The sequence below is a fragment of the Leguminivora glycinivorella genome, chromosome 5 (assembly GCF_023078275.1).
Source record: "Leguminivora glycinivorella isolate SPB_JAAS2020 chromosome 5, LegGlyc_1.1, whole genome shotgun sequence".
Classification (NCBI taxonomy): Eukaryota; Metazoa; Arthropoda; class Insecta; order Lepidoptera; family Tortricidae; genus Leguminivora; species Leguminivora glycinivorella.
In genome coordinates, this window is record NC_062975.1 from 20,571,279 (window position 1) to 20,598,019 (window position 26,741).

General features: G+C 36.8%; 1 protein-coding gene across 1 annotated transcript; it reads right to left on the reverse strand.

The window, feature by feature from the left end:
- On the reverse strand, nt 1-25,755 carry LOC125226400 (proton-coupled folate transporter-like). The gene is made up of 7 exons (XM_048130377.1): nt 24,704-25,755; nt 15,002-15,161; nt 11,756-11,857; nt 10,744-10,881; nt 6,948-7,031; nt 5,395-5,551; nt 1-412 (listed from the first exon to the last, which is right to left on the reverse strand). Exons 1-7 carry the CDS (start codon nt 25,487-25,489, stop codon nt 343-345), a joined length of 1,497 nt encoding a protein of 498 aa, XP_047986334.1. The 5' UTR covers nt 25,490-25,755; the 3' UTR covers nt 1-342.
- Between the last annotated feature and the right edge of the window lie 986 nt (nt 25,756-26,741).

Consider the following 26,741-nt stretch of genomic DNA (forward strand, 5'->3'; position numbering starts at 1 on the left):
CTTAAATATAAACAGACACTGATCTTATGGACGCACAAAATTTTAATAATAATAAAAGTACGGACAAATTGATGCTACCTGTCTTTAGATTTGTAATACTATGATGTCAAGCAACATGTGAAAATGCTGCTTTATTTCAAAGCAGCAATTTACAGTTTTTAAGGGCTCATTTAGACGGTACGAGAACTCCCATACGAGTTTTATAACTTTGCGGTATTTCATGTCATTGCAAAATTGTATGTAGCCTCAACAGCCCGCAATGTAACTAAAATCGCATGCGAGCTCACATGCCGTCTAAATCAGGCCTTTATTGTACCGATTTAACAAAGTGTAGTCTAGGAGCTAGACTTCTTTGGTGGCATTTTCTGCGGCCGCGAGACGATTGTCTTCTTTCTGCTCGAAATACATCCAACTGCAACAAAAAAATCGTTAAATGTTTATTTTTGGAAGTAGATTATATGTCGTGATTGCCTGTAAACTCATTGCCTACGCGTATTGTACTTTGTACTTATATTTATTTAAACAATAAATAAATAAATATAATGGGACATTCTTACACAGATTGACAGTCCCAAGGTTAGCTCAAGAGAGCTTGTGTTGCAGGTACTCAGATAACGATATATATAAAATACAAATACTGCATGTATACAAAGAAAACACCCATAACTCAGGAACAAATATCTGTGTATAATATCTGTGCTCATCAAGTCATCACACAAATAAATGCCCTTACCGGGATTCGAACCAACGGTATGAAAAATGCATTTTATTTATATTTTACAATTATTTCAGTGTGTTTTGCATTTATTTCGTAAATTTAGCTCAGATAAATTGTTATAATTTACAATCTGACAATATGCTCTCTACTCGCGCTTGACCGCGTGTGTACGCTTGGCACCCACCGTTGCCAAGCAACGGAGAGTACAACAGATCAAAATATTATAAATGAATGAAAAATAAGTAAAATTTTAGTTCAATTATATGATTTTCTGAACATTGCATTTAATTTATATGCAGTATTTTCGTGTTTGTTTTCGTTCAAAAAGTGTTATCAAAAACAATGGATTTAATATGAATAATCTGATGTAGATCAAGATACACTACTGGTCCCATCGCCGCCGGTTGAAGGTTTTGCCTTATGACTGTTTCCTCTGTATTTTTCTATCCAATGTGATGAAAAACACTGTCTGTAACTTAGGAGGTAAGGACATTAAAGACTTGTCCATTATTCGCTCCTGCCTGCGGCAGTCGTGAATAATAACACGCGTCTTTAATGTCCCCCTTACCTCCGTTGTTGCACAATGTACTATTATTTGGGATTTTCGATGACGTTTAAAGATGATTCATTAAGGTCTGCGACATTCCTATTGGGATTACATATTATGTATGTATGTTCGTACTATATTTATCTCGTCATTCGTCATAATATTCGTCACACGTGCCAAGTGCGGTTTATGTAGTCACATAAAGCAATAGGTATAGTTATGTCACGTTATCAAGCAACACAAACCACATAGTCGCTTAAGACGCTACAAGAGCGAAAATGCTAAAATGGAAAGGTTTCCTCTTTCAATTTGGGAATTTTAGTTAAATATACTTACTAGTGTTAAAAACTAGATTTATTTAAAAAAACTGTCCATTCAGAACAACTCAGTTAAAAGATATTGCGAAAAAATCTTTAAAATTGAGGTTTCGCTCTCGACTGTTTCCTCCTTCAAAACTTAATCAATCGTAACGAAATTTAAGAATCTGAATAACAATAAAATAATCTGTGCCGGACCGTTTAGTTTTTATGGTTAACTAGCTTTCGCCCGCGGCTTCGCTCGCGTTAGAAAGAGACAAAAATAGCCCATGTCACTCTCATTCCTTTCAACTATCTCCACTTAAAAAATCACGACAATTCGTCGCTCCGTTTTGCCGTGAACTACGGACAAACAATCAGACACACACACTTTCCCATTTATAATATTAGTATGGATAGCTTTATACTATCCTAACTGGAAAACATCAATATAATAAACATAATATGATTTAAGTACATACTTTTAAAGGTGACTTCTACCAGCTAGTTTAAGGCATCAAGCCAAAGCTCGTATCATTTTTTTACACTCTTGTGAATAAAATGCAACTTTGTCATCCGTTTTTGAAGAATCAAGAGAATGCTTCTAGCAGTTCGTGAGGTGAAAATAACTATTTTCCTATTAAATCTCTAGTGAAACGAAACGCACTGAAATTACCCTACTAATTAGAGTTCAGAGCTGGGGGGTTACCACGAAGTGCTATAACCGTTCAGTTTAGATTGAGAGAGAGGGACGGAGCTATGTAACTGATATAACTGTGTCCCTTTCTCTCGACCACCTCTCGACCTAAACTGAACGTATTCAGTATTTTCTGGTAACCCCACAGTGCGGGCTAAAGTAATTGCGCGAAGTGTCTGCGTGTCTTTGAGCGCCCATATTAATGGTTTGGCTAATGAGCTTATGAGTCTATGTCGAATTTTCATGAATTATTAACGTATACTGTCTGTTAATACATCTGTGTTCGTAGCCGAATGTACAAACGGTCACGAAACGCTCGTAGACTATAACTATCTCTATCGCTCTTGCGTATTGGCGCGACAGAGCCAGACTACATTTCTGCGGCGTTTCGTGCCGACGATTACCATTCGGTTACGCTGGCTGCACACATAGCATAAGATAAGACTGTTCAAACAAGGTAACTACTTTAGATAATAGTTATTTGTTAAACAAGGACTCATATAGTGTTAGATTTCCATGGAGCTACAGTGCTGTAGGGATGTATATTATTATGCGTAAAGATATGTTGATAGGTACTTTGTATATATAACGATGCACTTTATCTGTCTTTGTCTACCATTTCCTATTTTCCTCTCTCAGTTGTTCTAAGGTTAGCTGGAAGAAATCCCTTAAAGGGATAAGCTCGCCTTTGTACATAACCATTATAATTGCATAATTATGTACTTCATATAATTTGTTCTGTGCAATAAAGTGTTTACTAAACTCTGTCAAACAAGTCTGTCAGTAAATAAGAACAAATAAAACTATATGCATACTTTTCTTTAGGGTGCTAGAGAAAAGGATACCTATTGTTTTCTTTGTTCTTATTTACTGACAAACTTGTTTGACAGAGTATACTACTACTAAATAACTACTTAATACTACATTACAGGAGAGGTCTGAAAGTAAGAGTGTTAGCGGTTGACTAGTGATACACATATAGGTTATAGATAGATATATTTAAACAACTTGCTAAAATATAGCCACATCAGCACGGGAAGCATGGTCGCGCGATAGACGATAAAATATCAGGCCGTCCCTATCGCACTATTTGTAAGTGCGGTAGGGACGGCCTGATATTTTATCGTCTATCGCGCGACCATGCTTCCCGTGCTGGGACCGTCATAGCCGCTCTGAATAGAAACACCGCCCCCGGCAGAAAGCTGAGCATAGCCTTGTATACCAGGAAAGGGAGTACAGAGGCCCATACACTAGTGTTTAGTAGTCTCTTCTTCCATACACGCTCTGCACCTGGGGCTGTCAGTTAATCCAATGCTATTGGCACAGTATAATAAAGGGTACTATCGTACAGTATAGCCACTCCCGCTCCCCGCTGAAAGTGCCGCCAACCCCCTCTCGGTTACCTCACAGTTACCGCCTGTCAAAAGCGCGAACAGTCGACCTGTCATATTTCACTCATACAAGCATAGTACGCGTTCACCTGCACGAGCTTAGACTGTGTGCTAGGAGCGCGCCTCTTTTATATATTTGATCGCCAGTGTCCGAGGTACAGTACTGGACAAAATTCTTCATACACCGACATATAAAATAAACTTTCTATCATAATTTCTTTACCCTTAAACTTAACATCACAGTTGTATTGGAAAACTTTTAACTAATTTCATGGCGTACAACATACAGACAATAACATATCAATGATCGTACAATTATTTTTTTACATGAGTATAAATATAAATATCACTACTTTTGGCTCTGGACGAATTTGAGCATACAGTAATTAAAATACGAATGAAATGCAATGTAGTAGTGTGTATGGCTGTCATCTGCTTTAGATATCGCTGATTGTCTCGGAGGAATATTTTTTTCCCCTCACTAGCTCGGAAACACGTGTTTTGTCCTTTAATACCAGCGGGTAAAAACGCATTTTATCCACTAGTGGGTAAAGTAATTTGACCTTGAATAAAGTCAAATTAACTGCTTTAAAATTGATAAAAGTAGGTGAATCTAATAGTAATAAAGATGATTTACCACCTGTGGAATTACTGGAAGCAGTCATAAACGCATTTTTTGCGTTGTAGTTTCCTCGCTGTAGTGAGGGGAAAAAAATTGTGTTACACTCGGGTGCAAATGTATTTTACTTCTCGTGTGTTAAAAAAACTCGCAAGTTCGGGATTCTATTCTCGAACCACTCGCTTCGCTCGTGGTTCAACTATAGAATCCTTTCACTTGCTCGTTTTTCAATTCCACACTCGGTGTTAAAATACAACTTTGCCCCCTTGTATAACAAATAACTAATGTTAGAAACTGAAAGTATTTATCTAACCCAAGCTTTTTCCTGTGTGTCTACTGAAGTAGGCAAAGTGGGTATAATTCAGAATGACATTTGATATTTTTTTTATTTTTCCAAAAACTTCCTTAAATTTTGGCTTGGATTGATTACATGAGACTATGTTAGCCATTCAAGCTATTCATTCCTATTAATCATAACAAACGCATGAGATATAGGTACATACTGGTATTATCTTTCAGCCATCGCCCGTCTGAATATATACGAGAAGATGACTGAAAGAAAATACTAGTATGTCTATTTCATGCGTTCGTTGTGATTCATAGGATTAAGTAGCTTCAATGGCTGACATAGTCTCATGTTATCAATCCTAGCCAAAATTTAAGGAAGTTTTTGGAAAAACAAAGAAAATATCAAATGTTATTCTGAATTATACCCACTTTGCCTACTTTAGTAGGCACACAGGAAAAAGCTTGGGTTAGATAAATACCTTCAGTTTGTACCTGAAAATGTTCCTCCGAGACAAGCAGCCATATCTAAAGCAGAGGAAAGCCATACACACTAATACATTGCATTTCATTCGTATTTTAATTACTGTATGATCAAATTTGTCCAGAGCCAAAAGTACAATATTTATATTTATACCAATGTTAAACAATAATTGTACAATCATTGATATATTGTTGTCTGTATGTTGTACGCCATGAAATTAGCCAAAAGTTTTCAACACAACTGTGATGTTAAGTTTAAGGGTAGAGAAATTATGATAGAAAGTTTATTTTTTTATGTCGGTGTATGAAGAATTTTGTCCAGTACTGTATGCTATTGGTATAAATTACAAAAACTTGCCCAAATATAGCCACAGCAGGAACCGTCATAGCCGCTCCGAGAAGAAAGACCGCCCCCGGCAGAAAACTTAGCGTAGCCATGTATACCCGGGAGTACAGAGGCCCGTACACTAGGGGCATCATGGCTTCTGCTAGGCCGAAGAGGGAATTTACTTTACCTGGAAAGATTGAGAAACTTAGGTTAGTAATTTCTTAAAGAAATGTATCGTTAGATTAGAAATTTGGGTAACTAACTAACGCCCTTCTAACTTTCAGCAAGATAGATTATTAGTACGAGGGGCGTTCAATAAGTAATGATAATGAGTATTAAAACATAAGAATGTAAGTATCCCTATATTTTTATAATTAAAAGTAACTCTTTTGTGATTTATTTACATAATTAATTTTGTCAATTATTATTTTTTTGCCCCCTTTAAAAATTAAAATCTTAACGATAGTCTAAATACCATGTCAGTAAGCACTTCATTTCATTATATTTCAGAGTAGCGATTATATTACAATTTTATTTAAAGGTCGGGTATAAAATATTAATGATCCTTATATTACCTTCAATATTAGGTATGTCACTTGTAGCTTTAAATGCACTAACTTGAGCAGCACCCTCGGCAATTTGGGGGTTCGGCCCTGTCGACTGTCATTTTGAAGGCCAAAAACATTATTATTTGTTTGTTTAAAATGTTCTTATTGTAACTAATCATTTTTTAAATATTAAAATTATTGTATGTTCTTCTTTAATACTACCATAATTTTGTTTCTAATCTATATTCTCAATTTTCGTGATAATCTGTAAAAATCGTGAACATGACCCAAAACAGCACCTAGATTTTTTTTGGATACCATACCGTTTGAAAATGTATCTATACGAACTTTTTTTATTGCTGTTACTAACAAAGGATAAACCCAGCTTTAATTTAAAGTATGATTATTTTTGATATTTATGTCAGAAATGAACTCACGACATGTCAAATATTCATGAAAACATGCTCTTATTTTACTGAAAATGTTCATCCCCCACCTTGTGTCAATTATTTACATATCAAAGAAAAACAAATGAAAGTAGTAAAAATTTGAATTATGCAATTTCACTTTAATGAGTACTGCTACATGGACAAGTTAAGAAAAATTAAATCAAGGTACAGGAACATATCCATTCTCATTACTTTTTGAACGTCCCTCGTATTTATTGCTTTCACTTAAAAACCACCCAATTTATTGTAGATACAGTCAACCAATTGAAACCCTAGGCCACTATACAACCATGTCAAAATGACAAGAAGTAAGAGATTTCTTACAATTTGATTTATAACGTCACTATGCCATAGTTCTACAGTGTAGTCCAATGTAGTCCTTACACCCTGGCGGGCGTTGCCTCCGAGCGAATCCCATAATGACCAGGGCAAGGGCAGCATTCGTTTGGTGTAGGTACTTAGGTACCCCTCACATGTCATCAGTGTCAAAAGGTCACTTATCTGTTGGCTTAAGCTCCTCAAGGTCCATAACACTATTGTTACATTATTGAAAGCACAGAAGAATGACTAATTAAGCATACTTTACCTAATTCTTCGCTGGTAACTAGTTTAGAGGCAATAGACCGCATGGCGATGAAGGACGTTCCATTGAAGATTTCCACCAGTGGAGCTGTAACACAAAATAAATCGATGAAAGATCTACAAATCTACAGTCTACAAATAATCGAAAATAAGCAGACAGATCGCCTGACATTCGATACACCAGAGGAGTTGATACAGCAAAAATATGATGTTAATAATTATTATACTGATTATAACTAGATATTTTTCTGGCACGAACGTCAAGTTGTAAGTGCATGACAAAATAAAAACTTCGACAATCCTTTTATCGATAAAATAATAGCCTTAGATAAGGTTAATAATTATCCCTAATAATAACCTCTAAAATCTTGAATAATAATGTAAGAACTTATGTAAACTATTAAAATATGGTTTGTTTTATTATTATTGTATTGCATGTGAATTATGGCAATGAATGATTTTTAATTTAATTTTAATTGTCCATTTATTTTCAAACATGTGACATTTGTATAAAAAAATAATGTTATATACACCTAAATTTAAGCCTATATTCCCTAAACGGGGTAGGCAGAGCACATGAAACTACTCAAGATCCAGTACCACGGCAATATTTAATAACATAATTATAATAATGAATGACATATTATAATGTAAGTTATCGATGAACTAAATATCGGAAGGAAGTCAATAAGGGCCAGTTGCATCAACCACATTTGACAGACACATCATCGTCACGCAGCAGACGTCTATGGAACTTCCCATACAATAAAATTTAACGAACGCTTTAACGGTGACAGAGGGTTTGATGCAACCGGCCCTAAGTGTCACTTCGTTCGTGCTAGAAAAAAAAATATATATGTATAGGTATAATAATTATGCGAACAAAGTCACGAAGGTAAATTGGCACATTATTTGCTAGTTATTTTAACCTTTTCAACGCCGCCGTAGCCAATACTAAATGCTCAGGCGCCCGTCACCAAAGCACAGTATAATAAAGAGTACTATCGTACAGTATGGCCACTACCGCTCCCCGCTGAAAGTGCCGCCCACCCCCTCTCGGTTACCTCACAGTTACCGCATGTCAAAAACGCGAACAGTCGACCTGTCATATCTCACTCACACAAGCATGGTACGCGTTCACCTACACGAGCTTAGAATGTGTGCTAGGAACGCGCCTCTTTCATATATTTGATCGCCAGTGACCGAGATGTGACCAAAGTCAAAACTAAAATTGAACTTTATCCATATGCAATTTTGTCTATGTGCCCTGTGGTTTGTGACCGATTCACGTCATCATCCTTCATCATCATCATCATTCATTTATCGTCATCATCAATCATTGATTGGATCATTGGCCTGTGTGTTTAACCTGCGGTGCCAATATTTACATTTCTGGCGCGAAAAAGGTTAAACTCCACTTTACACACTCGTTTTAATTCTATAATCGTGTGCGCATGCTTTATTTGCACGAGTGAACATCACAAGTATATAAGTATTAAGCGGATAATCCCATATTGTTCAACTCGACAATGGAATGCGTATCACGTGTATTGTTGGACAAAGCCGATTGTAAACACTTCAGCGCTTTCTCGTGTCAATGTTCGATGTTAATCATAAAGGAATATAAGTAAGGGAAGAGTTGAAACTTCCTATACGTACATCCTAGCTATAGTGACATCTAGCGACAATCACGCGTCAAATAGCCTGAATTATCAGTACCTCTACTCGATACTAGGTGTCAACAGTGTCTCGTCTGCCAAAAATGTAATATTAGAACAGTTTACAACTCATATTACAAGCAGAAGAAATTGAAAAAAGAACATTGATTAATACTATTGTAATATTAGCTAAAAATTGGTGAGCATTAGACTCTTCGTTCGTCGCGACATCTATTGACAAGTAGCAGTACTGATAATTTACGCTAGTTGACGCGTGATTGTCGCTAGATGTCACTATAACTATGCCTATACAAATAACTCGCATTTATTGATGTATGGAGTTGTAACTCTACTTATTCCTCTATGATGTTAATGATTGTTAAAGATGTGAACAGACTTATATAAATTGGTGTGGCGTTTTCTAAAACGAGTAAAATATTGTAACTGATTTTGTTAAATAGTAAATCAACTAATGTATGTATATCTTTATTATCTGATAACACAAACCTGATTCTTAAAAAAAATAATTATTTCAATACCTAGTTGGGCTCATTTCACGTAATCGTTCGCGTTCTCCATAGTAATTTATAGAAAGATGTCCTAAAATGTCCGTTAATTTTATGCCATTGATGTAGTGGAAACTACAATTGGCGTACAATTTTTTGAGTGTTTTATTAACAGAAAATATGCATTTTTTTGGCGATAAAATTAGGGTTGCGTCTACGATTTCGCGTCATTTTGCGTCAATTTGTGAAATTTAAATCAAATAATTGACGACCGGTCTGGCGCAGTCGGTAGTGACCCTGCCTGCTACGCCGTGGTCCCGGGTTCGAATCCCGGTAAGGGCATTTATTTGTGTGATGAGCACAGATATTTGTTCCTGAGTCATGGATGTTTTCTATGTATATAAGTATTTATATATTATATATATCGTTGTCTGAGTACCCACAACACAAGCCTTCATGAGCTTACCGTGGGGCTCAGTCAATCTGTGTAAGAATGTCCTATAATATTTATTTATTTATTTATTTATTTAATTATAAGCTAAAAATCGAAATAAGATGTCATATATTAAAGAAAAAATGACGAGCACCACCAGTGGTGAAGAGTGGTGGTGGGATTGCTAAAAGACGCCGGTTCGAATCCGGCCTTCACCACTGGTGGTGCTCGTCATTTTTTCTTTAATATATGACATCTTATTTCGATTTTTAATTTATATATAGTAGTGTGACTACATAATAAACACAAATCAGAATATTTGTTAAAATAATTTGATTTGTTCCCATAGTTGCGTAATTATAAGCTCTTAAATCAAATAAATGAGAAATTTCTAAATCCTTCCCTGCTTTAAAAAAATCCAATCATGTATTAAGCCGATTCGGATAAAACAAATTACGTAAATTAAACCTTACCACCAGAACTTTATATTGAGTAGAGTTTACATTTCAACGAGGTATAAATGTAATGATATTCTGAATAACAGGACTGTCTAGACAATAGATTATATTCGGGTGATATTTCGAAACTACACGCAGTTTAATCTCAAAGGAATTTTAGTAATAACAAGACATGTTTGAAATTTAGCCTGAATAATTCATCACGTCTGTCATGTTTGGAAACTGTGATTTCGTGTTTTAATTTGACCATACCATCTTTCGATTACTCGTAGCTGTACATTTTAGTGCCTAACAATATGATACCACGGTAAACTTCTCTAGACTTATAGGCCATTTAGACGGCGTGCGAACTCGAATGCGATTTAAGTTACCTACATTGCGGGCTATTGTTGAGGTTACATACAATTTTACACAGCCATCAGATACCGCAATGTAATAAAACTCGTATGCGAGTTCTCGTGCCGTCTAAATGGGCCCTTAGGTACTTAAATATTGTAACAAGTGTGGGAAGCTAATACGAGTAAGCAAAATTATTTTATGTTCAACTTGGAATATATAAGTCACGCATTTCGATGTTTGATAACAACAAACTTTATGAAATACAATATATTAAAATTTTAATAAAATTATAGTTTATAAGTTTGGGAAGTGTAGCTTTACCAAGCCGCTGAAGATGGTTATTAAGAACGGAATACTTGAAAAATACGCACAATACTGAATGCAAATAATAGATGTTTCGACTTACCCAGATATATCTCCGTGGTGGTGGTGGCGAAGGCGAAGATGAAGGAAGCCAGGATCTTGCTGGCGCAGGAGATGATGCCGACTACCGTGTCGTCCAGCTTTAGGAAGTCGCTGAAGATGCTGATGGAGAATAGCGTGCCTGAAGCATAAACACAAAATACGTAAATCCCAAAAGTCTCATACAGTAAAAGGTAACATTACAATTGAAGTTATCGATGAACTGAATATCGGAAGGAAGTCACTAAGTGTCACTTCATTCGTGCTAGAAAAATATCTAGGTATAAGAATTTTACGAACAAAGTCACGAAAGTAAATTGGCACATTGTTTTAACCTTTTTAACGCCGCCGCTAGCCAATACTAAATGCTCAGCGCCACGTCACCAAAGTTAAAACTGAAAAGCAATCTTGTCTATGTGGCCCTGTGGTTTGTGACCGATCATTAACGTCATCATCCTTCATCATCATTCATTCATCGTCATCTATTACAGGTGCTAAAAGAGAAGGTACAGAATGTGTACAAAATATACACACCAGATACAACCCAGCTCTTAAAAACGTGATGCTTAACTAACTTAAATATAACCAATTCCCTGATGTCCAATTTTGAAAAGACAGAGATCTACTTGACCAAGTAGATCTCTGTCTTTAGATGTTGCTTAGAAGAAAAATATAATATACCTATCAAAATTAAAAGCATCTTTTGAGCGAGAGACAACCCAGCTCTTAAAAACGTGATGCTTAACTAACTTAAATATAACCAATTCCCTGATGTCCAATGTTGAAAACACAGAGATCTACTTGACCAAGTAGATCTCTGTCTTTAAATTTTGCTTAGAAGAAAAATATAATATAACATTAAAAGCATCTTTTGAGCGTTAGCGACTAGTCAATTCTATCATAGAATATCTGCTGCTCGATACAATGCCAGTTTACACAACGCTTACTACATAGACAACCACAAGCGTCAAGTAAGTAGTTAGATAATCAACTTTTTAGTAAATCTCCCAACTTACCTACTAAGTTGGTGATGATACTGTAAGTGCAGAACATACTGAACTGCACCTCGTCCCAGTTGAACCGGTACCGCATGAACAGGTACAACACGTTCATTTCACCTGTCGAAAGAAGGAACATGAGAAAGCAAAGAAATTACGTCCTCTTGGCAAGAGATAATTATATGTGTCAAACCCAAGAAGTCATGTTCACGCCAATATCTCTGACATAATCTAGCAAAAATAAACCGATCAACGTGGAAACGTTAAAAGGTATATCATATACCATTTGTACCTAAGCATTCTAGACGCCAGAAGCTCGATTTCTTATTTAAGAGCGTTATAACATTTCGGCGTCGGGCGAAATTAGGTATTTTACCCGCCGCGCGAGCCCAATATGCCGACCCTTTCTAGCACGTCTTATCACTCGCTCGCACTACAATAATGGACAAAACAATCTTGATCCTTCCTATGGAATTTTGATAACAACCACAATCTACGATCTCGATATAAACTTTTGATTTCTAATAAACATTATTTTGTACGAAAAGACTAGAATATAGCGCAAAATAATATTAATTACGTTAAAATTTATTTAAAAATTTAAAGTAACATTATAAACTGTGATCATATTTAAGTAGATCCCATCCCAAATGTTTGCTTTTGTTATATGATAAGTATTAGAGTAAAGTATATATTAATATGATGATAAAATAAGTCAAATATAATTCTAATTACTTCAAGGTGTTACTCAAGGTCTGTTGATGGAGAGAGATTGTGGTCACCAAAAATCAACTCGCATATTTGAATAACATAAAAAAACGAAGTGGTTCAATTACATGGGTTTATTGGTACCGGTGACCACCATCTGGCTCCAACATCAGACCCTCAGTACCACCTCTTGTCAAAGGTCTTATTAAGAAGAAGTAAGAACCTAATGAGCCTGATTACTAAATGGTTTAGTTACATGGATCACTGGTACTGGTGACCACCATCTGGCTCCATCATCAGACCCTGAGTACCACCTCTTGTCAAAGGTCTTATTGAGACGATCCCAATGAGCCTAAAGACGATGTGGTTTAGTCATATGGTTCATTGGTACTGATAACCACCATCTGTCTCCATCATCAGACCCTGAGTACCACCTCTTATCGACGGTCTTGTTGAGACGATTTCAATGAGCCTACATACGAAGTGGTTTAGTTCCATGGTTCATTGGTACTGGTGACCACCATCTGGTCCCATCATCAGACCCTGAGTACCACCTCTTGTTAAAGGTCTTATTGAGATGAACCCAATAAGGCTACACAAAGTGGTTTAGTCATATGGTTCATTGGTACTGGTGACAACCATCTGTCTCCATCATCAGACCCTGAGTACCACCTCTTGTCAAAGGTCTTGTTGAGAAAAACCCAACGAGCCTAAACACGAAGTCGTTTACTTACATGGTTCACTGGTACTGGTGACCACCTTCTGGCTCCATCATCAGATCCCGAGTACCACCTCTTGTCAAAGGTCTTATTGAGACGATCCCATTGAGCCTAAATACGAAGTGGTTTAGTCATATGGTTCATTGGTACTGGTGACCACCATCTGGCTCCATCATCAGACCCTGAGTACCACCTCTTGTCAAAGGTCTTGTTGAGACGAACCCAACGAGCCTAAACACGAAGTCGTTTACTTACATGGTTCACTGATGGTACTGGTGACCACCTTCTGGCTCCATCATCAGATCCCGAGTACCACCTCTTGTCAAAGGTCTTTATGAGACGATCCCATTGAGCCTAAATACGAAGTGGTTTAGTCATATGGTTCATTGGTACTGGTGACCACCATCTGGCTCCATCATCAGACCCTGAGTACCACCTCTTGTCAAAGGTCTTGTTGAGACGAACCCAACGAGCCTAAACACGAAGTCGTTTACTTACATGGTTCACTGGTACTGGTGACCACCTTCTGGCTCCATCATCAGATCCCGAGTACCATCTTGATGTGTCTTATCATCTTGACCGTATTGTAATTTTCGCATATTTATCATCATAACGTTGTAATACTTTAACATTCAAACATAACAAAATATTACAAAAGCAAATATTTACGGATCTAGGATCAAATTCGTTGGTCGCTGTTTACACACACACAATGCGAGGATAGCCCGTGTATAAACAAGGCGTCCGACCCACACAACGATAAATATTCTCGACGTTTGCGATGAAAACTCGGAGAGCGAAGCAACATACGTCTCACCTCCTCGAGCTCCGGCGCGGCACTGAAATCGCAGGCGTCCGTCGCCGGTAAAATAGCGACAGGAAGGCTAGTTTTCAAAAAATTGGCAAAAAATCATGATAAAATATTATAACGACAAATGGATAACAGCAATTTAAGCACATTGTGCAGATTATTTATATACTAAAATAACTTCGATAACATGTCGATTTTCGGAGAAATAATCACTTGTTTCGATGTATTTTCAAGACAAAATTGAGTTCGTTTTACTTTCAATTTCTCAATTTCAAAGGATTAAATGATAAATATTGTTTAATAAAATACAAGATATTAGGAATTTAAATTTACCGCATTTATAAGAGTGAGCTTATCAAATTGTACATAATAAGAGCTCCGAAATCTGTGCTTCGCGCGGTTTTTCCTAAACGAGCATCAGAAAAAAAATCATTACTAATTGAAAAAGCTTTTTCTTCCATATGTTTTTTAATGAACCGACAGTTAATTAGATTTTCTAACTGAAACAAGTACTTTTACTGTCTTTTAGTATGAGTAAAGTATACAATTTTGCCGATAAATATTGTACATTTTACAATATATCGCCTTTTTTTGTCATAGCGCTCTTAATAAGGGCTCTCACCTCTTAGCGATAAAAGGGTACAAACTGTATTGAACTTTATGCATTATGTTAGAGTTTACTACCACACGTAACATTGTGTAGTGGCCCAAATATGACGCACCACAATGAGCAATTGAGCAGAGAGACCCGTAAACAACGCCGCGGCGACACCCGCTCCTCAACGCTACAGTGAGCAATTCCCGCACGTACAGTTTATTACCACAGCACAGGTGCCGTAGCCGAATGGCATTTCTGCGACGCGAAACGAAACGCCGCGAAAGGTAGTCTGGCTCTGTCGCGCCAATATGCACGAGCGATAGAGATAGATATCTACGAGCGTTTCGTTTCGTGAGCGTTTGTGCCATTCGGCTACGTACCCCCGGGTCCGTGAAAAGTTCGCGTAACATAATGTCGATTAAACTCACCGTGTAGTGGCCCAAATATGACGCACACGACGACGATAAGCAGCGATACCCTTAGCCGCCGCCGTCTTGACCCGCTCTTGAACGCCACCGTCAGCGTCTCTCGCACGTGACGCGCGTCGAAGAACGAACACACCCAGCCTCGGCAGCCGACTGGCGTCTCCTGGAAAAAGAAGCAATGTGAATTCCGTTTATTTTAAGGGAAGGTTCTTTAGGTCTAATTAATACAATTAATTTCTTTAAGGGCCACTTGCACCAACGAAAATGGAAGGTTAAATCGAGGACTAACCCACCATTTTATATGAAATTTGACAGATGACAGCCCACTAACCTTTTTTTTTTGAGTTAAGTGGTTGGTGCAAGTGGGCCTAAGAAACTAGCATCTTAACTCTCGGTTATCGAGTACACAATGTTACTTAAGAGGGCTTTCGTGTTAAAAATAGTGAAATCGCAACCGAGCGCTCGATCATACCGTGTGTGGTATCAAATTAAAGGGCTTTGCGAGTAGTTTATAAATATATATCACATTATAGGACTTTTTCTACTTGGTCTAACAAAATATGAGAAAATGTCCAAAAGTGGTAATAATTGTACCGGTGAAGGCTCGTTTTCAAAAAATTGGCAAAAATCAATAATAGCAATGTATAATCACTAAGGCATAACAGCAATTTAAGTAAACGTTGCAGATTAATTTAGTACAAAACTTGCTTCGATGTGATGTAGATTTTCAAAGAAATTGTCACTTAATTTTAGGTAATTTCTGAAAAAATTGAATTCGCCTTAGGCTAGTTTACTCTTTTTCAAAAACTTAAAATAAAAATCTAGTCTGAAATGATTGTGGTACAGGATATACGAATTATAAATTTACCCGTTTTAATATTCAAAATTGTCCAAATTTTACAAATAAGATCGACTGATTCAGCTCTATACGTGCGTTTTTCTAAACGTGCATTAGAGAAAAATTCATAATTAATTTAGTGAGTTAGTTTTCAAAAATCCAGTCTTATAAAAATCAAGATAATAAGATGCTCTAACTGGAACTTGAATTAAATAAATCTATTGGATAACGGAAAGTGTAGTATTTTACCGACTAAAACTATCAATTTTACATTACTTTGACGTTTTTTTTGAAAGCAGCCTTAACAAAAAAAATTTATTACTGAACAACTAACTGTGTGACAACCATTACCTAATGGTATTATTAAGGTCCTCTCACACTAATTAATTCATGTATATTGTATGATAAATAAATGAAAAAAAAAACATAGTGTATTTAATTTCTGTGGTATATGTGCTACTTAGAAATGTTTCTACAACTTGTACATAGTAGGTATTCTCAACAAACAGGTAGGTATATAAAGATGTACAGTCAACCAATTGGAACCCTAGGTCACTTTACAACCATGTCAAAATGGAAAGCAGAAAGAGATTTCTTACAATCTGATTTATAACGTCACTATGACATAGTTCTACAGTGGCCTAGGGTTCCAATTGGTTGACTGTACATATTACTACTATAAATAAGATTTATGACAGCTTACTCTTAATGATTTTGAGTTTGGTTATCAGATGAAATGATGTTTTGTGAGATTAAATTCTCAAATGCTATGCATTAAAATATAACATATTGATAGAAAAAACATATAAGTTAATTTATTTTCCCTCACTAGCTCGGAACACGTGTTTTGTCCTTTAAAACCAGCGCGTAAAAACGCATTTTATCCACTAGTGGGTAAAGTAATTTTACCTTGAATAAAGTCAAATTAACTGCTTTAAAATTGATAAAAGTAGGTGAATCTAGTAATAAAGATGATTTACCACCTGTGGAACTACTTGAAGCAGTGATAAACGCATTTTTTGTGTTGTAGTTTCCTCGCTATAGTGAGGGGAAAAGTTTTGTGTTACACTCGGGTGCAAATGTATTTTACTTCTCGTGTGTTTAAAAACTCGCAAGTTCAGGATTCTATTCTCGAACCACTCGCTTCGCTCGTGGTAACTACAGAATCCTTTCACTTGCTCATTTTTCAATTCCACACTCGGCGTTAAAATACAACTTTGCCCCCTTGTATAACAAATAACTATTATTTTCACCATATACTTAATGGTGCTTTTTATACGCACTAGTGCGTAAAGTAGTACATTTCTTGTCATGTTGAAACTTCAAAAGGCTCTATGTAGGTATTGAAAAACGTCGTACAATACACGTACGAAGTGGAAATACGTAATTCGTGTATAGATATAGATATAGATGTTTATTGGTAAAATATTCACATTTACACGTCAATTATTTACATACAATGATTATTTAGAAAAAAAAAAATCACATTTCACATTGGGTATTCTAAGTAATGCAGACACACATATTACATTAATAGGTACACGATCCAGTCAATGACCCGTAGGTATCAAGGAACTCATCCAAAGTATAGCAAGCCATTTCAAGTAGGATGGATTTTAGTTTGCGGACAAATATTGCATCGCTAGAAGCTTGCTTTATGTCTATTTAATTTATCGCCACTAGTTTCGAACTTCCTACTTTCCGCACTTGTATTATAATGTACATATGTGTTCAGGATTGGAGATGATTTGCAGTTGAGTTGCAGTCCTTTTTAGTAGGTCTACACAATAAGTTTTATTTATTACGTCTTGCTATAAAGCAAAATCATGTTACAGTGTTTTATTGCTTGCTACAATATGTATAATCTTTTCAGGCAAAGAAAATTAATGTTTATAGAAATTCTAGGTTCGTTCGTCTAAACCCTACCTCGTATGCGGTTCTTTACACAGATATATACTAGTACATAGATCATACTGTTCATAAATATAAATCTGAACAAGTATACACTGAGAGAAATTTGCATTCATGTGAATTTAACAAGTTCGACTTGTTACTGGTTTATCCGTTTGAAACAAAAGTATTTTAGTAAACGGAATAAATCACAATATTGATGATACAAGTCGAATTTGTACGAACACCAAGATTAAACTTGTTAAAAGATATTTGATTGAATCAGCCAAACATATGTTTGAAACAATATGTGTCATGTTGTTTTTATAAAATCGACTTGTGATTCAAATATATTGTTGACAGACAAGTAACTTGTAGAATGTACTATAATTACACTTAACAAAATCTAACTTGTTGTTTGAACCACAGAGCACTTAGGCGCTATTTTAACCAAAAAACTTGTTGAACGAACATAAAAACTGGTTGTTTTTTCTCTCAGTGTAGGTTTTATTTAAGGGATACGTACTCGGTATACGTCAAGGTATGCTATTGTCTGAATCTGATCTGATATTTATGCGACTTTTGTAACCTATTTATTATTGACCAAACAGTTGCGACTTTATTATCATAAGTCTTTATTAAAATGAGAAATGTCAGAATCGGCGTTAGATAACATCCGAAGTTGCGAAAACTCAAATAAAAAATCAAATACAATATCGTATGAAACAGCTAATTAATAAGATTATTAATCTTATTAATTAGCTGTTACTAAAATGAGTGTTAAAGCTGGCAGCCACGTATTCGTGGCTGCCAGCTTTAACACTCATTTTAGTTATTTTTCCCCTCACTAGCTCGGAAACACGTGTTTTGTCCTTTAATACAAGCGGGTAAAAACGCATTTTATCCACTAGTGGGTAAAGTAATTTGACCTTGAATAAAGTAAAATTTGTTAAGGGGAAAAGTTTTGTGTTACACTCGGGTGCAAATGTATTTTACTTCTAGTGTGTTTAAAAAAAGCCCGTGTGGTGACGGGTTAAGAATTTCACCACCCCCTTTCATCCCGTGGGTGTCGTCGACTGTGGGATATGGGTTAAAGTGTGGCGTAGGCGAGAGGCTGGCAACCTGTCACTGCAATGTCACGCTTTCGTTTTCTATCGACCCCTTATTTGCCAAGAGTGGCACTGAAACTTGAGTAGTTTCATGTGCTCTGCCTACCCCTTCATGGGATACAGGCGTGATTATATGTATGTATGTATGTATGTGTTTAAAAACTCGCAAGTTCAGGATTCTATTCGTGAACCACTCGCTTCGCTCGTGGTTCAACTATAGATTCCTTTCACTTGCTCGTTTTTCAATTCCACACTCGGCGTTAAAATACAACTTTGCCCCCTTGTATAACAAATAACTATTTCTCTCTGCTGAGCGTAAGCGTGAGCGTGATACTAACCCAAACCTCTTCGAACCTAAAATCGAAAACCTTCAAGAAAATATTACACATCCATCTTAAAGGCCAGCAATGCACCTCCAACCCTTCTGGTGTTTCGGGTGTCCATGGGTGGCAGAGATCGCTTACCATCAGGCGACCTATCTGTTCGTTTGCCTCCTATCGCAAAAAAAAACAAATACTGCAACTTGCAGGTGTATTTTGCTTCGATTATTTTCGTCGGACGTATTTCAATTATATTTGAATTGTTCATTCATTTAAGGGTGCTTTCGAGAAAAACGTCAAAATAATGTAAAATTGATAGTTTTAGTCGGTGAAATACTACACTTTCCGTTATCTAATAGATATATTTAATTCAAGTTTCAATTAGAGCATCTTATTATCTTGATACTTATCAGACTGGATTTTAGAAAACTAACTCATTAAATTAATTATGAATTTATCTCTGATGCACGTTTAGGAAAACCCGCGTATAGTGCTGGATTAGTCGATCTTATTTATAAAATTTGGACAATTTGGAATATTGAAACTGGTAAATTTATAATACGTATAATATATCCTGTACTACAAACTTCTCAGACTACATATTTATTATAAGGTTTTTAAAAAGAGTAAAGAAGGCTGAGACGAATTCAATTTTTTTCAGAAATTACCTAAAATTATGTGACAATTTCTTTAAAAATCTACATCACATCGGAGTTATTTTCGTACACAATTAATCTGCAACGTTTACTAAAATTGCTCTTATGCCTTAGTGACTATAAATTTCTATTATATATTTTTGGCAATTTTTTGAAAACGAGCCTTCCCCGTCACAATTATTGCCACTTCTGGACATTTTCTCATATTTTGTAAGACCAAGTAGAAAAAGTCCTATAATATGTTATATATTGTATTTGTAAACTACTCGGAAAGCTCTTTAATATGATACCACACGCCGTATGATTAAGCGCTCGGTTGCGATTTCACTATTTTTTACATGAAAGCCCTCTTAACGATGACACAGCACAGTCAGCATCATCAATAGCTGACGCGTCAAAACTATGTACCGTTTTGTAATAGCTCTGCATTATTAATTACGCTTCTATTATGTAAAACTGGGAGGCAGAGATACTTTGCACACAAAATGAAGATAAATAAGTACAGTTCATAGTAGCGCGTAGTTTCTGCATGATGTTAAACAATTATGAAAACTTTAGTATTTTATGCAACCGGCGATTAAAGGAGATCAAAAAAGACGAGTTGCATGGGTAACAATTTGAGGCGAAGCCGAATTTTCGTGAAATTCACATTATTACCTGTATTTTTACGCAAAGGTTTGCACTGCCAGCGTTCGAGCCAGCTGCCCAAAGCCATCGACCGCTGGCTTCCCGCGCACGCGCGCAGTAACGCTATAACAATGCGTTGCCATGGTTACAGAGCCTAACAATGCGTTTTCAATTTTTTCGTTACTGCGCGCATGCGCGGGAAACCGGCGGGGGGCTGGCTTTGGGGAATAGACTTTTATGTAGGGTTTTAAAGACCTATGCACGACCCTGTAAATGACGAATAACAGTTCGGGAGTAGAAAAACATTTTTACATCAGTTAATGAGTAGGTGTGTAGGTGTGAAAATGTCACTAAGTTTGGCCCATTTTAATTTCAACATTTCATTGTAGACTGAGTTATTTCTTATCTACGCATAACATTGCCAAAGTAAGAAAGCTATCTATATTAAGTATATAGATGGCTTAAGCTATGTATATTAACATATCATTTGCTTTTATATTTCGAATGCGTTTTCTACCTTTCTAAGCACGTGTTTGTGTGTGTCTGCGCATTTGATATGACATGTCATGCACTATCTATTTTAACACACGTCTGCGAAGTCGCAAAGTGGCAGAACGCGTACGGCGGACAATCCGACAATGATCCGCAATTTATGTCGGCGACACAATGCGCCGGACTCGGACGTTGTAGTTTAAACGCGTAGGTCGTACGTTAGAGGATGTTTTACGCACTTTCATTGTTTAATTTGTGAGTGGAATTGCTAATAACCTAACACTCCCGACTAACTCAGCTTTCAGACAAAAAAAACTAAATCTAAATCGGTTCATCCGTTCGGGAGCTACGATGCCACAGACTGACACACAGACAGACAGACAGACAAACACACAGACAGACACGTCAAACTTATAACACCCCTTCGTTTTTGCGTCGGGGGTTAAAAATGGTGAATACCTATAGCTACAGAATAAACTTAGATAAATAGTAGATACATAGTCATTCGTATTTGTATTGGTATGTAACATTTGTAACCTCAATAAAAGGTTATAGATTTGTCAGTTTGATATACCGATTCACGAACATTTGCGTAATTTATTCATACATCACGATCGCTGAACGCATATGTTTTTAAACGTGTTAGACATCTGTGAATCAAAACACAGGTAACTCGGCAGCCTTTGTGCCGATTAAGAAAACAAAGTGAGGGAATTACGTATTATTTATATCTGGCTTTACAGCTCAACGGATGAAATTTCGAATGATGAATTGGAAACCGCTTTGATGTGGAAAAATCCATAATTACCACTTCCACGTAGTGTGCGCGAAAGTGTCAGTTCCCCTTTGTAAGCGCAATTTACCACTTAGCCGTAGGACTGATGGTCGCGCCCGCTTAACGTACGCTTTATCGTATAGTGACCGAAATAAATCTACTTATTAGGTTAGGTACGTGAACTGAAATGAAGAAACATAGAGAAAATAAACTAGGAGCTCTGTGGGGTCTCGCGATAATCTCAGAAAATGTAGTGAAAAAACACTTCGGTGAGCCATTATCACAAACGGACCGATGTAGTAAACTCAGGATGCTACCGGCGCTGATGTGTAAATGCCAATTTACACATTTTGTGAAAAAAAGGAAAATCAAAATAAAATACTTATCACAAAATTTCACGAGAATCGGTTGTTAATAGCGACCTGTGGAGGCCAACATCGGGATATAAAAAGAATTTCCCCGGGTCAAACTCTAAACCTATACTCTCAAATCATACAACGCTTCAGTCCCAAATCATACAAGTGTATTTAGCAATTTGCCGAAGTGAATAACCACAAGATCTCATGAAATGTTCTTGGTTTATCTATTGATCTACTAATTGATTGCCAAGGTGTCCTATTAATTCTATTTAACTGTACGTTTCTGTATATGTAACGGACGCCAATGGAGTTCTATATTATAATACTTATACTATTTAATAAATTAAATTGTATAGTCTCTAGGTGAAACTGTTCCACTGGGTATGTGTATAATTGTATTCTTACCTCGAGAAATTACTTAGGATGTTATCTATTGGTACTTGTACTAATATGTATTTTGTGCTATTGGAACAATACGCCTTTACCTAATGTACAGTCAAACAATTAGAATCCTAGGCCACTCTAGAACCCAGTCGTATTGACACCGTGATTTAATTGCTATAGATGACTTTTACTGTGAAAGGGTTCTACAGTGGCCTAGGATTCAGATTGGTTGACTGTACCTATATCTATCCAGACATGTTTCTAAAGCGCTACAAGCCGGCATGTGTATGTATGTACCTATTACGGGTCTCTATTGGTTCCCATAATTTTTTTAGTCCGATTTTTACAATCCATAACGTTGTTAGTCATAATTTTTAATAGTCATATTATCATTAGTCATAAAGTTGAATGTCAGAAATTGGAGGTCAGATTGTTGCAAGTCATCATTATTGTTAGTTGTTAACATTGTTTGGCATAATAATCAAATTGCATTTAGTATTATGGACATAATGTTGAAAGTAATAAACATGTTTGTCATAATTGTCGTAAAGTATATTTTCGCAAGTAATAATGATTACTGTCCACATTAACTTTAATCATAACATTCAATGGGATCTATATTATTTTTCATTATAAGGAACACAAGGTAACTAACGAACCTACCCGAGAAATGAAAATTTTCTCGTTGGGCTCACTGATTTTCCCGCCATTTCGTCTTTTACATGTTATGTGTTTAATTTTTTCATGTCGCTTTTAAGAATATTAGGCCCCGCCAGCGATTCAATGGATCCCGCTATGCGGGGCTCCTATTTCTGCTCTGAATGACACAAGGTAACTAACGAACCTACCCGAGAAATGAAAATTTTCTCGTTGGGCTCACTGATTTTCCCGCCATTTCGTCTTTTACATGTTATGTGTTTTATTTTTTCATGTTGCTTTTAAAAGTATTAGGCCCCGCCAGCGATTCGACGGAGCCTCGCTATGCGGGGCTCCTATTTTTGCTCTGAATGACACAAGGTAACTAGCGAACCTAGCTGAGAAATGAGGATTAAAATACTCAATGAGCTCACTGATTTTCCCGCCATTTCTTCCTTTGCATGCTGACTTTTGTAGTATTCGGCTTCGTCAACGAGTAGAAGGGGGGCAGGGGTCCTATTTCCGTTCTAATGGACGCTCGCGTCCATCGGTAAATGCGGACTACCAATAAAGTCATAAGGTATAATGTATCGATTGTCCACATTTTCGTTAGTCATAATTTGGTTTTTCTCAAAAACGCGTAACTTTTCAGGATTGCCATAAAACAAACCTAACCTAACCTATCTATAGGTGACCCTAATGAAACCGTTTCAGAATTATGACTAATGATAATCTGGCTAACAAAGGGATCCGTTTTAAATGTTATATTCATCAACTTTCTTGATTCTAAGATTATAGTATTCTATAATATGGGTTGTTAACGTTAGAACTATTAAACGTTATTCGTAACAAAGATTATGACTTATGAGGTTTATGCCTTAAAACTGTATGCAGAACAATCAGTAGGGCTTCAAAAAATATGCCTAGTAATATTGTTAATTATTGTTATGCCTTTCAATTTTATACTCATCAACTTTATGACTTTTAAGGTTATGGCATCCAATATTATGGGTTGTTAATGTTAGTACCATTAAGCATTATTCGTAACAAAAATTATGACTAGTGATGTTTATGACCACAAAATATATGAATAACAACTTATGACTAACGAAATTCTGACCAAAAAGTTTATGGGAAAGAAAGGGGTCCCACCTATTACTCACGAAATAAATTTATACACTCACGTGCTGCACGGGTTCGTGCGAAAGTATGCTTCCATCTTAATTTCTTAATTTTATGTTAAATTACACATAAAATGAAATTTCAATCTTGAAAATATATTCATAAAAATGTCACCTACCTAATAAAAAAAATAATTTGGTGTAAAAATGGGCCGCCATAATAAAAAGGACTTACAAATTTATTCTACATTCTTTCTTACAAAAAGGTCAATAGCCTAGAAGAATAAAGCATCTCTGAGATTCGCTTTATTTCCGACCTGATTTACTAACCTTTTGTAAACACTGAATACACGCAATTTCTTCCCAAGGAGAGCATTTAAAAGCAAAGGTAAAAAGCATCTTCAAAGGCTTTTGAGCGGGTAGCATTATAAAAGAGCAATGCAGGATTGTTTAAAACCTAACAAATCTCTGTAAATTAAACTTTAAAGTGACACTTACCTTTTGTCTTTCATCCGATATTACAGGATCCTTTAGCCTGATATATCCGTAAATCAAACTGGTGAAATATAAGCAGTTTGATATGAAGAATATACCGTAGTAACCTATCTTCTGCAGAAGAATACCGCTCAGGGACATGCCTAAAGGTATTCCGAGCGACATGCACAGGTTGGCCACCCCCACTCTGAATGTCCTCATCTCTTTTGTCGTCACATCGCCGATGTAACTGAAAACACCGACGCACACAGTGATCCATCCTCCAGTGAGGGACGGGAACAGGTCAGAGAGTGCCGTGATCTCCAGAGGCAGCTCGTAGAAGAAATACGTATTCAGAATGAAACTCGTGCAGCACAGGACTTCCCCCACTATCGGGAGTAGGATGCACGCCTTCCGCTTCCCTGTTTTGTCACTCCACGAGCCTACGAACAGCACTAGTATGCAAGGGAACGCTGTCTGGACGATGTTCTTCCAAGCCTGCACTGACGCCGTCAGTTTCTGCACTTCCGCCTCTTCCAGCGTATAGTTCTCGGTCTGTCTCCTGTTCAGCGCTGAACACACTTCATCACTATAACCTAAATTTACTCGGCACGCCTTCTCTAAATTTAAATTCTGTACAGCTAGTCCGGAGAACACATTTGACATAATATAACACGCGATTATAGGTTCGACGGTAATGTTCGATCTGATTTGCATTAACTTTTGCCGCACACTCGACTTCGTCACTTTAGGTTCATTTGGAGTTTCCTCTTCGACCGCTAGCTTCGCGGCGGTGTTTATTCCATTCATGCTGACAATTGTCCGTGATCCGATGTACTTCAATCAATCTTGATATAGGTTGTGAATGAAATTGTTCTGAAGGCGTTCATCCTTTTTCTTGGCCATGGTGGCGTGACCAGGTCGGTTGTTTGAGGTTAGTCCATACCAGCTTCCTTTGCACGGTTGTTCTGTGGTTGACACCACACGTCGACACGCATCAGATAGACGAGGAGTGACTAAAGGACTCTTGTCTTAGATGATTGCACGGATACGGGTCCGAGTGGCACATTAAGGCAATTGGGCTAGCGCGCGGAGCGGCGGTCCCCGCGGGTGTGCGGGCGCAGCCTTGCTGTGAGGGCCCGATTATCCCATTAGGCCAATGTCTGCCGTATGTGAAACAGCGGGCGCGAGGCGATTAGCACGGTCAAGGTACATCATCACCTTGCTACTTGTGGTACTCATCAAGATTAAAACACATTCTGGGCATCTAGTTATTTCAAGTGCAGAAATATCAGAATTGTGAAAAGTAAAGGAAAACAAGATGAAAAAAATTAAAAAATGAAAATGAAAAATATCTTTATTTAAATAATAACATATGCTTATACAATTTGCTGCTTCTCTTTAGGCTTACAGCGCCTGTGTTGAGACGACCCGCTCATCCAACGCCTGATTACGAAACCTGACACCTGACACCTGATGATTAAGTTTTTAAATCGTGTATAATGAGAACTTAACCGTTTTCTTGAGGATGTTACCTATCTTTAATAAGATACTCTTAAAATGCTCAAGAGCATCGTAAGATTACGCGTTATGATCATTTTTCAAGAGTCCTGTTTTTTGGTCTAGGTATCACAAGCAATAGAGCTGAACCCTCACGATTTTTAAGATTTCTTTCAAGACCCTGGCCTAGACGAAATGACGTTTTTTTTAAATAGAAAATTTTGTTTTCACTGAATAAGGAAAACCAGATAGAGCTCAATCTTCATGTGCCTTTCAGGAAAGTAATCATTCTCCAAATGAGCACACCGAATTTAGATCAATAATAAACGAAACAAATTTGGCTACGTTTGAATACAGGTACTTATAGGCCATCTACACCGAGCACTGAGATACGTCGGGTCTACGTCCGGTACAAGGCATTCGTCTCTTTTGAACTTTCTGGGTAGTATATATATTATCATTACAGTGTCATATTAAAGTGGTCCTGTCCGCACACCGCAGCGATATGCGGTTCTGTTAATAACATCTTTATTTTAATAAGAAGTATATACAGCGCGTAAAC